This window comes from Nomia melanderi, chromosome 5, assembly GCF_051020985.1.
Source record: "Nomia melanderi isolate GNS246 chromosome 5, iyNomMela1, whole genome shotgun sequence".
NCBI lineage: Eukaryota > Metazoa > Arthropoda > Insecta > Hymenoptera > Halictidae > Nomia > Nomia melanderi.
The window spans coordinates 17,959,949-17,976,977 of record NC_135003.1 but is presented as its reverse complement, the minus strand read 5'-3'; the positions used below and the strand labels follow the sequence as shown (position 1 = coordinate 17,976,977).

The following is a 17,029-nucleotide window of genomic DNA, read 5'->3' as shown; positions in this document are numbered from 1 at the left end:
CCCGTCCCGTCATATTTACACCGTCCCGTTCCGCTTTATCGCTTTATTATTTAATTGGCCCGTATATTCGCGTGCTACTACATTGATGAACGCGCGTCAATTGCGCTGAAAAATCCCTTGAATCGACGGCGGTGCGAAGTTTACAATTACCCGCGTGCCGCGAGCGAGATACGGCCGCGCGCTGCCCGACAAAATGGCGGCTCCGCCGATCTCGATGCGGTCGGCGCTCGCTTTCGCTACAGTTGCTGTTCAATGAGAATTTTTAAACCTTTCCGCGCTGTTCTCTGATAATTTATTCCTGCGATTAAACGCGAAGCAAAGTTTTAGTACAGATTCAAGCTGCTTATGTAATTATAGTCAGAATAAGCAAAATAATACATCCGAGTTCATCGTGCGAAAGTGAAGGATCAGCAACAATCGTAAACACAGGCTGTTTTTAAACGCAGACTGTTTAAATTCTCGCGAACCGTTTCGTTGGAAGTAAACTACTCGGTCTCGCGACCGTATCAACGCGCGGAAAATATTTTTTCCCGGCCGGTCAATTTTTCTTAATTGAAGGACAGCTCTTTAACGGACGACGGTTACGAGTCGCTGGTTGACGGTTGACGGACACTGACGGATAAACAAAGTTTGTGCCTCGAAATGCCATTAAACCGTTGCGCGGCGTGCTCGCGGCGTGCCAGCGAAATTCGCGCGGAATTTCGGACTGTCAATCTTGATCAGAAATTATGATATCCGAGCGAATTTTCCCGTGAAACACGAACAATCGAGTGTCCTGTAAATTCCCGCTCGGAAGGCTGGTAACGAATTTCGTTTAATTTCTGGCCAGCGCGCGCCGTTTCTTCTCCATCAATTATGCCCCGTCAAACCCGCTCCTCTTTCGTCGCTCATATTCTATTAAACTGTTTGTCCGCCGGTTACGTTCGATCAAACCCCGTTTTCTTTCGCCGTTCCGCGCGGCCGGCGGCCGTTTTCGGGTCAGCTACGTTCCGTCGGGCTCACCTTCCATTAGTTACACCCCTGCCGAAGTTTTTCCCGCGGTTAACGTCCGTCGAACCGCTCCTTCGGCTACGTTCCGTCGCGTCGTCCTTTTTCTATCGGTCGGCTCGCATCCTTTCCGCGAATCGTGTCCCGCCGAGCATCGTTTTCACCGGTTACGTTTCATCGAACCCTTTTTTACCATCCGAGCTACATCGTGTCCAATTTTATTTCGCCAATTACTCCCCGCCGAACTTCCCTCGCATCGTGGGTTACACTCCATCAAATTTTATTTCCGAGTCGCGTCTAATTGAACTGTCTTTTTATCATCCACGTTATATCAAATTTCATTCGGTCGATTACTATCCATCAAAATATCTTTTATCGTCCATTACGCTCTCGCCAATTTTATTTTGCCCGTTAACGTTCCATCGAACATCTATTCCGTCGTCATGGAATGCTTTTTGCTCGACTGGAACAATCGCGTTCGATTGTTCCTCTCGTGATCACCGAAACGACACGGTTTCTTCCTGGAAGGTTACTTCTCCACGGTGATCTATTATAATCGTAATCGGAATCGGGCGAGCTCGCTTCAGCTGCGCCTGTGCGCATTTTTATCGAAGCTAATTGTCCCCGGAGCGGAGCGAGTCACACGTGAGGCCGCGAACGATGATTTATGGAGCCGGATGGCCGCGGTGCCACGCGAAACACACCGAGACTATTCCCGGGCTTACGGTACGCTCGCGATAGACGGTTATCAGTGATTAATTAACATCGGCGCGGGACACTGGTAACGCTTTTCGCCCGGCCAGATAACGGATTCAATTTTCTTTTACGGCCGGATTCATTTTCTCGGCTGGCCGAGCACGGAAGCGGAGATCCCCGGGTAAACGCGTGCCGATCGGCAGTCGCGGCGGGACTTTTAATTAATCTCGCCGAGCGATCGAGACGTTGTTCCTTCGACGAACCGTCGCCCGTTTATCTCCGTCGACTCTCGTTCCGTGAAATTTACCAGCCAACAGCGACGCGATCTCTGTCCCGAATATCTTGCCCATCTTCTCTTTCCAGAAGGAAATCGTTTAACACGCCTCTCGCTGCGCTCTCGAGTTTCGAGATCGTACCTTTGCAACTTCTAACTGATCGACGAAGAATTATACTCGTGATTTCTGTGAAATTACGAAAGGAGCGATACAAAATTGTTTTATATTCATCGCGTAACCGTTTTAGTAAGAAAATCGTCGCACAGAGTGGACAAAACCCGAAAAATCGACTCGCGTAACGAAAATTGAAGATTACCAATGCGTCGCTAATTCCGTTGATTTTCACTTGAAAAGTAAAATTTGCGAATCACTTCCGTTTATTTATATAACGTTCAAATTGAAACAAAAATACAAGCACCATATTAAGCTCTGTACCTTACATCTTTCGTCCGAAATTGCCTCCATCAGTCACACTTCTCCAATTACAATTTTCCCCAGAAAACGACGGTTCAACCGCTCTGCGCCGATAACCCGAAATTTCGAAGCTCCGCTTGTAATACGGCAGCGAACGTTCCGAAAGACGCCTCGTCCGGAGAAACTCGATACGGCTGGAGCGAGCAGACACTAATCAATAGCAGCCGCGTAATCCTGTCGCGATAGGATTCCTAAACTAGATCCCGTTAACTGCTCCTCGAACACGCGGGAACAACGAAGCGGCGAAAGTTAGAGGTGAGCCGTTCACGTTTTTACGAGGATAAATGGCCGGTCCGGTTGTATCCCACTCGAAACCGCCACTGAGTGGTTTAATTGGCGCGCGATGGATGGACGGCCATTTATCAGGGAAAAACGTGGCGGCCGGCGTTCGATCGTAAGTAGTCGTTATTCGCGGCGCATCGGCCGGTCTACTCCACCCGGGCAACCGTTTTCCCTGTTACAGTGCTGGAACCGTGAAGGGTCCGGGGCGCACGAGGGCGAGAAGAAATGAGTTGGACGTGACACAATGACATGATGAAGAGCCTGGTGGGGATCATGTGGATAGTGTTGGTGCTCATATCAGGTAAGTCCGATAAATCTATCGGGAACAATAAGGGCGGCCGGGTATATCAACGGCTAAGTCGGGATGGACGTTGACGTCGCCGGGCGAGTTTATAGGCGCCTGTCAAACTGCGCGCAACTCGCGCGAACCGTGGCCCCATAAATTATTCGATCGTCTTCCATTAATTGCCCTCCGCTCCGGAAGGAGTAAACTTTCGCGCGAGCGTCTTCGTCTGCGCGGATATCGGGATATCGAGAGTTCCCCGTAACTTTCCTGCGATTTATGTTCAGTTATTTTCGCGTTCGTATACTTGTTTCTTCGATGTATATTTGTAATCGCATAGAATTCGCAGCGTTTCCTGTGCGATGTGAATTCTGTCGATTATATTCACGTATTCGTTCGATTAACCCTTTGCACTCGGAGGTGCACAGTTTCTAACCGAATTAATTGAATCAGTTCAATCGAGGATAATGGAGGAGGTTGTGGTTATAGTGATTTTTAGGCTATCGCCTAAATTACGTAAAGATTCCAAGTAAAATTTCGATACTTTTCTTGCAAGTGAAAAGTTCGAGCCGAGCCGACTCCGCGTGTGCGCTGAAAGGGTGTGAAACGTTTATTTATAGGAATATTATATAACGGCGGACGTTGAAGAGCGCGGGGCCATTGTGGCCACGATGACGCGCGAAACATTTACATCCGAATGGGAACCAATGGGAACGCGATATGCATATGCAGGGGCCGCACATATCTTACGAGACGCTCGTTGTTTCGTCCAGCGATTATATTTGATGGTCATTGTGCGCCGTTGATGGGATTTACGGGGCTACAACCGCGATATTTGGATTGCAAAAGACTGGAACTTGGGATACGGGAATGTAAGACAATGCCGCCGGGAATTTCAATTATCGCGGATTTTCGGCCGTCAAGTGTTGAGGATTTGCGGGACGATCGCTGCTCGAGTCAATTTAACACTAGAATTTCTTGTTTAGCAATTATCGATATCTTCGAAGCATCGAATATTCGAAATGATTTTGAAAATAAACAGCTTCATTCGAGTACTATAACGAATGTCCAAAGAAACTGGAAATAATCTATTGCCACAATTTTTATAGGAATTGCGTATTAATCGTATTAAATGCTCGGTAGTTCTAGTTAATTAGACCCCTTCATCCGAGCTCTGAAGATTTTCTACTGTCCTTCGATATCTAACGCTAGTAACATTTAGAAAACATTTGGAAAAATATCTGCTTCAAGAATAAAGTTCTCGCGAAACCCGTAATTTAGTAAGTTCGACCGAGTTTGTACTCTATCGATAAGGTTATCGTTAAAGATAAATTAATAATTGGACGGTGTTCGCCGAGCGAGAGAGACGATTGTTGGTCAAGTTGGAAGGCACGCTGACTTATTTTGTAGAAATAAGCTACGCTCGGACGGATACCATCCCATTTCACTTATCAGCTCGCGTTTCGTGCTCGTCTGACCAGATACCGTGCTATTCTACTTGCTCGAATACACACGGTCCAATACCACCACCTTCATCGGCCAGTTTGTCTGGCCATAACTTTCTCCATTCTACCGATTCGTGTGCTCCGGCCGGAACTTCTCTTTATATAAGTCCGGCTTCTATCACATTGAACTGTAAATTCGCGCGAGCACCGCCGCTCGGACCGGCGTGCAACGTTCGAACAAATAGGGCTCTCGATTCCCTGCCGAAATCAAATATTTCACAAATCATCTCGTCCGCTATTCTAATTGGTTCTCAACCCTTTGCACTCCGACGTTTTTCCCTAGAAATATTTCAACATTTTCCGACGAGACGAACACGATATTTCGTGAAACCAACTCGACGAGAAATTCACGCGAATTGACGGACAAAGCTGTTTTACGTCGATATTTCTTAGATCGATGCATTATACATAGTTCAATATTAAATATCAAAATTTATAGCTTCACTGTAGAAGTTATATATTATCAGCGATACTTGCGCTCTCATTGTGCGCGCAATAAAATCAAATAACGAACTGTGTACTCGTTAAATGCGGGCCAAATGCACTTGAAATATATCCTAACGAAAAACTAAAGCGAAACGAAGAATTACATGTTTCTCAAAGAATAAATAATCCACCGTTGAAAAAGTTAGCACAATTAAGAGTTTTAAGATGACGTATACTCGTCGAACACAGTTAACCGGTTAAGATAAAATTTCAAATTGCCGTTCGACACGGTAGAAATAGCGTTAATAGCAAATGTCGTAGTTTACGATGTTGCCGTACGAAATCAATTGGCAACCGAGAGACGCCTCTGGAGTGCAAAGGGTTCAGAGGTCGCAGGAACGTCGAGGAAAGGCTGACAGCGAGGCATCGCGCACGTTTCCAGTCGCGTGCGGCCGGAACGCGTCGGACGAACACGTGCGCGGGAAATTTATGCGCGTCCGTCGGCGCGCAGTCGGTTCGACCCGCAGCGATGAACTTTCGGGAACGTTCGGCTATATTATAAATAGAGGCGGCGATCTTCCCGTGGAACTGGGGCAGGGCTATAACTCCGGAACGACGCCAGACGCGGAAAAAAGTTGAAAGTGACGCGGCGAATTAAAACGTTGCGTCACGAGTCGGAACTTTTTCGCGGCAAGTAATTTGATCGCTCTTTCGACGGGCAGACCGGCTTCATTATTTAGCGGTACGAAAGTGGAATGAACGACCGGCCGCTTGTGTATTTTTAGGTGACGAGCGTGCGTCGGGAGTGTTCGTCGCGATACGTTCTCCTCGATGAACGAAAAGTTTGATTATTAGCTTTCGAATTCATCGCTGAATCTATAGTTCATTGTTTGGAATTCGAGTGCGAATGATTTTCTGGTTGAACAGTTGTTCTGTTGCTAGAACGGACGAAAGGTTTGATTATTAGCTTTCGAATTTATCACTGAATCTATAGTTTATCCTTCAGAATTCGAGTATGAATGATTTTCTGGTAAAACAATTGTTCTGTTGCTAGGAAATTAGACTTGTTGTAAATACCGACGATACAAGATTGTTTGAAAAATAAATATGAAACTCTAGAGAGTTTAACCCTTAGCATTCCAGATAGTTTTGTAATCTATCAGCAACTGCAACTAATTTTTATAGTATCTCTAGTGAAAATGAAAAATATAAAGTCAATCTTTTATTCTCCTTCTCAGTACAAAATTTGGATGTATGGAAAATCTAATAATTTAATATTATAACTGGTGTAATATTGGAGCCTACAGAGTTCAAAGGGTTAATGAGTCGTATATCGATATCTTTAGTAGAATAACAATGGAAACGTTTTTCCCTTGGGTGAACCGATAACCGATATTTTTTCGTCACCCTGTATACACCGGTCGCTTTCATTTCGCCGAGTAATTACATACTGTTTGTCCGGACAGATGCGATCTCGCTCGCCTTAACAAAGTGGACACGGTCCTATTCTACTCGCCGGACAGACTCATTACACTTGTCGGACCATGCGCGGCTCTTCTACTCGTCCGTTCAAGCGCCCTTCCATTCTACTCGGGCCGCGGAGCAAACACGATCTCGCGCTGCTTACGTCTTTACCTTGAGGCCACTTTCCGCGCCTGACCATATTCACCGTGTTCTACTTGGTTAGTTAAACCTCTGTTCCCGCATCTCTCCCGTTTCACTCGCGACCGAAAATCTACCGCGCTAATCTTCCAGTTTCGTGTTTCCTCCTCTGTTTACGCAACAGGTTCGAGAACAGAATCCTTTGCGCGTTGTCTTATTCTAGTCTGAGAACTCTTCTTGAACACCGTATCATTGAACACCGTTTCGAACAGTTGAACTTTTGGAATTTTCGAAGAAAGATTAAAACGTTTGGAAGTCGTTCTATCGAATCGAGGATGATTATGTCTAGTTTCTCCGGAATTCTTCTCGAACAATGGAAATATCGTTGATTCTGCTAAAGTCACCGCGGCGGTATCATCGAACACCGTTTCGAACAGTTGAATTTTTGGAATTTTCGAAGAAAGCTTAAAACGTTTGGAAATTATTCTATCGAATCTATGATTATCATATCTAGTTTCTCCGGAATTCTCGAACAATTAAAGTATCATTGATTCAGCTAAAGAAGTCACCGCAGATCTTCCATCTTCGAGGCAGTCATCTTCGAAATTCCATATTCCGCGGGACTTTCGAACATTGTTTCCCAGCGATTGAATTCCGAGAAAGGCGTTCCATAAACAGTCCAATCGGCCTCGAGTCGCGGCCGTGCGCCATGAAATAACCGGCGAAATAAACCGTGAAATAAACGATGAAATAAACCATGAAATAAACAGCAGGATAAGTGGATAACGGAGCCGCGAATAAAGAGTCTTTTAAACGTCTGCCCGCGCCGGAAGCCAATATTTCTCGATATGTCCGGCTCATCGAGCAATCCCGTGCCGCGCGCGAAATGCAATATCGTCTCGGTTACACGGGGCTCGTGTTCTTATTGGCGAAACTGGCCGGGCCGGCCGCATCGGAGCAACAATTTCACGGACGTCGATTCGCCGACTGATTGCTCCGATGGTATTTCTTTTTGATTCCCCGGGCCACACTCGCGACGATTAAAACCGGCCGGCGGTTCCCTCGATTTCGATTCTATCGCGGTTATCGAAACGAACGCTGGCATCAAACTACCCGAACAGAGGGATCGGCCTCTATAGAAACCCGTGTAGATTCGATTAATTGCGACTAACATTTCCACAACGCAATGTACAACCGTGAAGCTAGATATTTCGGAATGTTTACTTTTCAAGCAAACTCGTTTCCAAGCAGATCGCATACAAAATTCGACATTCTCTCTCGTTAGTACATCGAATTTCATCGCTCCACAAGAATCGTCTACTTCAACCATTTCACGAATTCTTTTTCCATGAGTCCACTCGAATGTGCGTCTTCAACACTACGTTTACGGAACGCGCGAAAATCGACATTCGATTTTATGGCAACGTCAGCTGTTTTTAACCATTTTTTCTATATTTATTTGTAGTATCACAATCGTACCATTTAAAGGTAACATTTCAATGACTCCCAAATATTCTTCAATAAATAAATAGAGCGTCGTATTAAACTGCAATTGAATGAACGTCGACGTGAACCTTTTATTTTGTTACAATTTGATAAGGTCGACATCACTATCAAATAGAATCTATAATTGCGATAATATGACATTCACAAACAAAAAAATGTAGATACACCAAATTTAGTCCTTGAGGAGGCCATGACTGAAAGGGTTCAACCGCAACCGAAATACGCTTCGCGGAGCCCAGTTCCACCACCGTCAGACAGTCCGTTCGATCTCTATTGTCCGACAGGTGCAACAAAAGGATTACACGAGAAGAGAAAACAAAGAGGTTCGATCGGTGCGATCGGGAGCAACCCCCGAAAATGTTAGCAACAGCTGACGACGTGTTAATGCCTCGGTGGAAAAAAAGAGAGGAACGGAAAGAGAGAGGAAGCGGCTCGAAAAATACTTCGGTGCGGGGTATGAATTTTTAGACAGAGCCGTGTAATCGGTTTCCACGAGCCGACCCCCTTTCCCAGCCGACCAATTCCGCCGCGTCGCTCTATCGGCCGACTGTGCCTACATTTTCACGATTCTTTTGCCCGGCCGTAATCGCTCGAGAGAAAAAGTTGTGCCTGTCTGATTCCATTAGCGACCCACCCACCTACCCACCCCCTCCTCCTCCTCCTCCTCGTTTCCCTCTTCGTTTCTCGCGACCGTCAAAATCCGGCCGGATCGAAAATGAATTTTTACTCGGCCCTCCTTTCTCTCTCTCTGCACGGTTGTCGATAACAAACGCACCTTTGTCCGTGGCTTTTGTCTTTGCCCGGCTCCCTCGGAGCCGTATCGAATCGATTACGAGCAGCGATCGAGCTTTCCTCGACTTTTCCCTCGCAGATTTCCGAATTTCCGAGTCGGTTCGTTCGTTTGAGGGTAGTCGGATGTTTATTGACAGATGCAGGGGAACTTGTTCAATATTCGTCGAGAACTCATCGTTGTTGACAATGGTATTATCATTTTTTTGATACATTGATGATCAAGGATTTTCATCTAGTTTTCGGTATCTGGTTGAAATATTCGTAGTATCGTAGTTACCCTTTGCACTCGAGTGACTCTCGCCACTTGATTTCATAAGTAAAACTATAAAATTTGATATTTAATATTACATTTCCTATAATGCATCATTTTGAGAAATGTTCAAATAAAATAGCTTTGTTCCTCAATGGACGCGTGATTTCTCGTCGGCTTAGTTTCACAAAATATTCTTTTTTTTTTTAAATGAAACATATTTAAAATACCATTAACACCACATATTTTCCAAACGTCTTCAGCCGTTCTCCCGAATCGCATCGGACGAACGAACGTCCGACTTGCATTACGGAATGTACTTCGGTAATCGCTTCTGTTCCAAGTTGTTACCGTTACGGGCGTAAACTAGCCGGTCGGAAACGTCAGGGATCATTCGCGCCGTACACACAATCGTTGACCCGCGCTACTTATCTGATTAGATTCGAATCGCTCTACCTTTCGACTCGATACACCGGATACAGCGTGCCTGCTTTTTCGAGATATACAATAAGGGCTGGCCCGACCTATACGAGACAATACCACTCACTTCATTAGGCGTACATTGATTGGCCGACATTCGGGGGCTACTGCTACTTACCGCATCGGTCCATTCGCACTTCACTAATTTACCTCGAAATCGGTCGATACTACTTAGATGATCAGTCGGAATCTCCGTCGGTGGCCTGTGGGGAATAATTCTCCTAGCACATCGCGATTCGCTCGACTTGTTTGTCGTTTATCGTACAACTCTAGTGTCCGAGCGATCCGAGCCGATTCCGCTACAGTCTGTCCAAGGGAATTCTTCGGTAAGTTCGTCGAGCGAGCCGGGAAGTCGATAAATTAAAGATAAGCAGCTGAATTTCATTCGATCTAAGAACATTCCTCCGAACGTAGATTTCGTCGGACTAATCTAGGGAGCGTCAATGTAGTATCTAGAATTTTTAGCGTAGGTTAACCAGTTAAGTGTGGAATTTAGAAAAATCTCTCAGTGCGCCCAATAAAATCAAATAATGAAGTGTACACTCGTTAAAGACCTGTACACTGCGAGCTATCGTTTGTATTTATTCGTATTTTATTCAATTATCTATTCCTGTCTTTTTCAAAATAAAACATATAAAATACCATTAACTGGTATTAACTGGTATTAATAAGCACTCCACATAGTTCCGTGATACGTCAGCAACTCCTACCAATGTTGACAGTAGTCCTACTGAAAATTAACAGTGTTATAACATTTAGACCTTTGATTCCCTTCTCGGTATAAACTTTGCATATTTCGAAGATCCAATAATCTCAGGGTAGTTTCCTTAAGATTCGTTAGAATATTTAATATCAGAACTGGTGCGATATTGGAGCCTACAGAGTTCAAAGGGTTAATAGCACATCAACGAAATAAACATCTCGTCGCACGCTATAAGTGCATAAGACCAGCACTATCTAAGCATCGTGAATAATTTATCAGATGAACCGATCCGCCGCGTGTTCCGTTTGGAATTCCTCGTTTCTAATCAGCGGAGGATTTTCTTTCCCGAAGTGGAAGAGGAACGCCGCGGGTGGTGGGGGGGTTAAGGATCGATCGATCATTCAACGCGGCGCGCGGCGCATACCGTGTTCCTGGTGTCGGGAAACGATTGAAACGTCGCGTAGCATCCTGATCATTCCTGAAGATTCGGCGAGCGGGGGCCTTCGCGATTCGTTGTATCCGCTTCCTCGAAAACCGAGCTGGCACGCTCGGCCCGCACGTAATTTCCGGCTAGTTAACCGATTACTCACGGAAGATTGCGATCGAATCGATGGCCGTCTGCTTGTCCGACGGGGTAATCATTACGCCGCCGATCCGCTGCGATTTCCTACCGAACCGAGCCTTTATTATCCTTCGATTCGAAATTCATCCTGCAATCTTTTCAGTCTTCCTCCTTCTCCTCTTCATCGCTCTAATTTTCTCGCGTCTCTGTCTTAACTCTAATCGTACCGCTATGACTTTAAGTGACATTTGAAATTACTTAAATTTTTCCAGTATTTCTTTGCATTTCCAATAGTTGCTTTGGACTTTTAAAATTTGGGCTTTAAAATTTTATTCTCATAAGTGACAGAGTCACATCGTCGTGCGATTCGTCACAAAAACACGTGGTACGATTAGGGTTAACCCTTTGAACTCTGTAGGCTCCACTATCGCACCAGTTATAATGTCAAATATTTCAATGAATCAAAGAAAGTACCCTAAAATTATTAGATCTTCCACACATCCAAATTTTGTATTGAGAAGGAAAATAAAAAATCGAAGGATACCATAAGAATTAGTTGCAGAAATTTTCCATTTCTACGTCCGTTTTGATCCTTGATGCGGATCTTCATGGGGTTTCGACGATCTCTTGCACACCGTTGCGTACATTAATCGAACACGCAGATTCTCTGCTTATATCTGTCCCTCTTTTGTTTCTACTCGTGTCCGGAGTTCTGGTATCAAGAGTAAGCGAGGCGAATGGAAATATATAACAATGATTACGAAAGGAGAAGCACGGACCCGGTCGCTTAATGAATATTTAATATTCCCGCGAGCCGTAATATCAATGCCAGCCTCGTCGCTATGCATTTCCTTGCTGCAACTTTTACGAGCGCCGGTATACCATTATTATTTTCAATTTAATTCTCCAGTGAACGAACTCCGCGATATCTATACTTGTACCTAGTCTTCGAACAATTCTTTCACTTCGTTCCTAATTATTCTTACCCTTACATTAGATCTGTTCGTGTCTGTCGATTCTCCTAATTCCGTAAGTTAGAAATTTCCGTTTAACGCTCGCGTTTTTAGTAGCTGAAATTTAGCCGACGTTCAACGCGTTAAGTCCAGGCACCGAGCGAACGCGTCGCGTCCCCGATGATCGATGCCGTACGCCGCAAAAGAGAGACGCGACGCGAGGCGTCCCGCGTCTTCCCGCGGGCACGCGTCGCCGATAGAGGCGATAGAGGCGATAGAGACGTTGCGCGCGCGGCGCAAGGTGTGTCGCAGCGATCCCCTGGCACCGCTTCAAAATTGAAATCGTCGCCGGCGTTGCCCCGTACACGGTCGACCGTATTATGAACCACCCTGATATCGCTCCAGGAAGCTCGTAAAACACCGATAATATAACGTTCGGAAGCGATAAATAATAACCCCGGGCCGCCGTGCCAAGCGAAATCTATTACGAGATTAATGAAAAACGTTGACCAGAGATCACCGAGCCCTATAACCCGGCCGCGCCGCGTACCCGTCTGGACTTTAATCGGTAATAATTGCTCCCGCGCCGCTCGATCGACTCGCGATACGCGAATACGCGCGCGGACGACAATACCGATTGATCAGCCGCTCGCTTTCAACACGTTGCGTACCGGCTAATTTTCGGGAAACTGAATTGCGATGGCAATTTTCACAGAGGCCAACTTATATCGCTAAACGTAGAAAAACTCAGATGAGAGGTGACTCTCACTTGATTTCACACAGTATAAAATTGATATTTAACACTAGGTTCACGGAGCGCGTCAAATTGACGGATATTGGATTTTAGAAATATTATTTTGTAAATGTTTACGCCGATTTTGATTGATGCGATCACAATGACATGTACCCCAATTACCTACTATCAAGTCTCCAGTTTCCACTGACATGTATCCCAATTACCTAAATAATTCTTTTAGGAATAATAGAATGAAATGTACAATAAATGCCCGTAATCCTAGTGTTAATATTATATTCCCCATAATCCATCATTTTGAGAAATATTCAAATAAAACAGCTTAGTTCCTCACTGTACATGATGTCTCGTCGACGTTCACAAAATATCGATTTCGTCTCGTCAGAAAATGTTAGAATATTTCTAGTGAAAAACTTCCGAGTACAAAGGGTTAAGATTGTAATCGTTGCGGTTGCTTAAAGTTTCGTTGGCTAGGTTCGATCGTTCGTTAACGATCTCGTGTCGCTTAGTTGGTAACGAAGGCATCCGAAGATCGTCTTTCTCCCATCGGTATTGTTTAATACGACTCGATGGTAAGCGGCGTGCGGTCGGACGCGATCCTCTTATCAGAAGACATCCGTCTCGAGTTGGGAACTGCGCGAGATCCTTCGGAAACAATGTCCCTTATTTCGAAGGCAACGGGGACAAGTCGAGCCGCTTGTCATTCCGAACTTTCGCTCGCATACTTCCCGAACTCGTCGTCCCTAACTTTCATAAACATCCGGGTGCACAGCCAATCGGTGGATAAACCGTGCACCTCCTACGACGCGTCTGCTCTGTCCGATTTCGAGGTCGCGAGCAACTCGAGATCCCGCGGGAGACGCCTCCGCGCCGATTCCGAATAGTTTACTATCCTCTGAAATTTTTCACGGAAGCTTTCAACTTTCCACTGGCAATCAACGAATATTTTAGTGCTAATAGTCGATTCCGCGAGAAATTTATTTTTCTGAATGTTCGCGCGAATGCGATGGATGTTCGATGTCTTTGTTCGGGAAGAATCGGTCGAAACGGTGATTTATCGTTTCCGTGAACGATTGTTGCGTCGAGCGAACGAATCGAACCGAGATGAATTAGCGTAGTATCTAGAATTATTTAGCGTAGGTTAAAGTATCGTAGGATGAATGGTTTGTTGTGCGTGCGTAAGGGCGACCGGGTCGTATTGCGACGGACCGGCGCCGGGATATTTGGGAAATAGTGTGACTGCGTTTAGAAAATTAAACTTGGAGGTTCGTCCGGGATCGCTGTATTAGTAATCGTGGTAATCTCCGTGTGTTGCAGGATGCTCAGGAAATCCAGACGCCAAGCGACTGTACGACGACCTCCTGTCGAATTACAACAAGCTGGTTCGTCCAGTGGTCAACGTCACAGACGCCCTCACCGTTAAAATCAAGCTCAAACTCTCCCAGTTGATCGATGTAGTGAGTGTCGATATTAGAGCCGCGTGCCGGCGATCACGAGTTCAATCCTCTTCGAGAGAAGAAGCGTATTCGTGTTCGAAACCGACGCGGCGATTAACTTCGCCCGCGAAAACAGCACACGCTCCCCCCGTAACCATTGCGTTTCTTTGCAGAACCTGAAGAATCAAATCATGACGACTAACCTGTGGGTCGAGCAGGTGAGCCCCGCATCGTACGCCGGTCCTGAACGCGCCTTTTCCCTTCTTTTGATTTTTTCAACCTCCTCCAACCCCTGGCTGACGTCCAAGACACCTTCCACGCCTTCCGATTTAACCCCTTGGCGTATTTACTCTCGCCACTAAGCTCGTGTACCATTTTACCATCGACAATTCGGAAGAAATGCAAAATTGTCCGTACTTCAAGTGGAAATTTTGTTTGAAGATGATACATTGATAACAGCAAAATAGTCGTTTTTTGATCCGTGAATTCAATTCATTATTTTTCGGAATCACAATCGTGTTTCTTCGTTGATATCGTCATCGACGCCGTCATCGATTCGATCATTCCCGATTTATAACGGAATTCCACCTCCACGGTATTGTTCACGCTCGAGCGGGATTTACTTCCCCAGCTCCGCGAAGGTTCTCGAAAGAGAAATTTCTAGATTTTTGTGTTCGGCGTAGCGCGATGAATCGACCCGTTTCCGTTCGCGATCGCCGCGATCACGGGGACACCCAGTATAAACACGCGGACGGGCGCGTCGCAGTCGGTAGAAGCGAAAATCGGCCAGAAGCTTCCACTCGAGGCTCGCAAAATAAGTCCGGTGAACCGTGCAACCCACTTTCGAGTGCAGGATTACGTAAGACAGATTCGCGACCGTCTCTCTCCGCATTCTGCCCCGTCCCCGCGCCGCTCCCCGCGCCTTCCGGCTTTTTTTCTTCCATCGATATTTCACGCAAACCGTGGAAATCCTCGTGCCCGAATTAAATTACCGACGGCGCGGCGGAGCCGTTGAACTTGCCCCGCGCGAACTGGATTTGCCGCATTGCCGGAAGAACAATTCTGCGACACCCTGTACACGGAAACGTTAACCGTTTAGCCCATTGTTCGCGAACGACGGCTGCAGCCGTCCGTTTTGCGGACTGTACTAACGCATTTATTTGTTTATTCGGTAATGCATTGAACGAAAATGACGTAATAGTTTGGATAATGTTAGTTGATTTTCTATATGATTTTTCGTGACCTGAATAAGTTAACGAATTAAAAAATACTGCCTTTCTGGGCACGATTTTAACAGTAGAACTACCGGTTCAAAATGACTAGTTTCGATTTTGTTTAGCAATTATTGATATCTTCGAAGCATTGAATATTCGAAATGATTTTGAAAATAAATAGTTTCGTATCAGTACTATAATGAATGTCTGAAGAAACTGAAAATTATTGTTACAATTTTTATAGGAATTGCATATTAGTCGTTAAATGCTCGGTAGTTCTAGTGTTAAAACTAAAAGCGCAGTGGGTTAACGGCGTCCGACGAGTATTTTTACATTCTTGTAACGAACTTTCTAATTCTACGATTCTAATGGAAAGCAACTTACCGATCGAATCGTAGATCCGTTCCGTTGAAATTTCATTTCGCCCGATAAATCCTCGAAACGGCGAGAGGTACGCTTCCGTTTGCTTTCCAAATTGAAAGCGCGAATTCGTGTAAACGTTCGGCTGTCTGTCGGTCTCACGACGGATTTCTTTAATATATGCGGGCGACGGTGTGCCTCAGCTTTCCGTCGAACATCCGAAACGTTTGATATCGGTCCCCGTCGTTATGTACTTATGGCCGTTAACCTGTGACGCTGCCTGATAGATTAATGGTCGGCAAATACCGTCGCGAATCCCCTCGATTGCGTTTGAGTGCGCTTTATCGGACCAGGAATAGAATCAATTAAAGGAAATTGACCGGCATGATTGCATTACACACTGTGTTTCTAAACCGATCGACATTCCCGTTAGCGTGGCTCGATGTTGTACTTCGCTAAAAAGCAATTTCTCACGCGAAATAAACGCGTCGCGCCGCGCGCGTGGACCTCAGTCGCAAAAGATTCCCGTTACACGGAAACATCGACGATCGCTAATTAACCCTTTGCACTCGATTGGTGCTGTACTACTAAATTATTGAAACTATTGAATATACTGTTAATTCGTATTCGTATGTGGGTATTTATTAATTTTGTATTACATAGATTTTGTTACAATCGTGAACGAAAATTCGACCTATAGAGGGTTAATTCATTCATCAAATTCATTCGCGTATTATTCCCTCATTTTTCTTATCCATTTCGAAACTCTATGTGTTACGCATGGCGATAGCTATGGATATTACGAATAAACCCACTCGGTAAACGACCAAACAAGAAGTTACACGAATGTCGCTGGGTCAAAACGATCGCGTTAATCCGAGGGTCCGTCGTTCCTCCGGCGATTCGAACGAATTCCCGTGGAAATCTGATCCCCGACGGCCCGTCAAAACCGTTGAACGCCGCGAACAAAATGGACCCGGCGCGGTGACGGCGCGATGGCGGCGCGATGCCGGCGCGATGGCGACGCGCCGACCAACGGAAACAATCCGCCGCGGAAAACGCTGAAAGAGCGGAATCGGCCGAGATGATAATCGGGGCACGCGTACGACCGGTGACAGTGCCGCGTGCATTTCCATCAAAACTTTTCGCGCCGTATCATTCCGTCACAGTTTTCACACACATACCCACCATTTTCCTCAAAATTCGGTTTTTTCCCAATTTTCAGTTCCCGACTCTCGCACCTCCCATTGCAATATTTCTCCATTTTTCTGTATTTTTCAAATGTCCCTCCGCTTCCAAGGGCGGAACGATATCCATTGCTCTTCGCGCAATTCGTAAAACATTTGTTTTTTCCACAACTTCCTCAGAATCTGTTGTTGATTCTCGGATCTCTGCGTCGTTTTTCATTCATAAACGTAATAAAATTCATGGCACCCTTCAAAAGCTAGCGCGTTCGTGAAATTTCAATTTGATCTTTCTCCAATCCCTC

General features: G+C 45.5%; 1 protein-coding gene across 6 annotated transcripts in view; it reads left to right on the top strand.

Annotated features, from left to right (window-relative positions):
- Positions 1-17,029, top strand: part of nAChRa3 (nicotinic acetylcholine receptor alpha3 subunit) — a 134,132-nt gene that overhangs the window by 100,351 nt on the left and 16,752 nt on the right. For all 6 annotated transcript variants that reach the window (XM_076367708.1, XM_076367710.1, XM_076367709.1 and 3 more), the window contains 3 exons: positions 2,896-3,015; positions 13,848-13,987; positions 14,140-14,184. In XM_076367708.1, coding sequence (XP_076223823.1) covers positions 2,964-3,015; positions 13,848-13,987; positions 14,140-14,184 — 237 coding nt within the window. In that variant the 5' untranslated portion in view covers positions 2,896-2,963. The remainder of the gene's footprint in view (positions 1-2,895; positions 3,016-13,847; positions 13,988-14,139; positions 14,185-17,029) is intronic.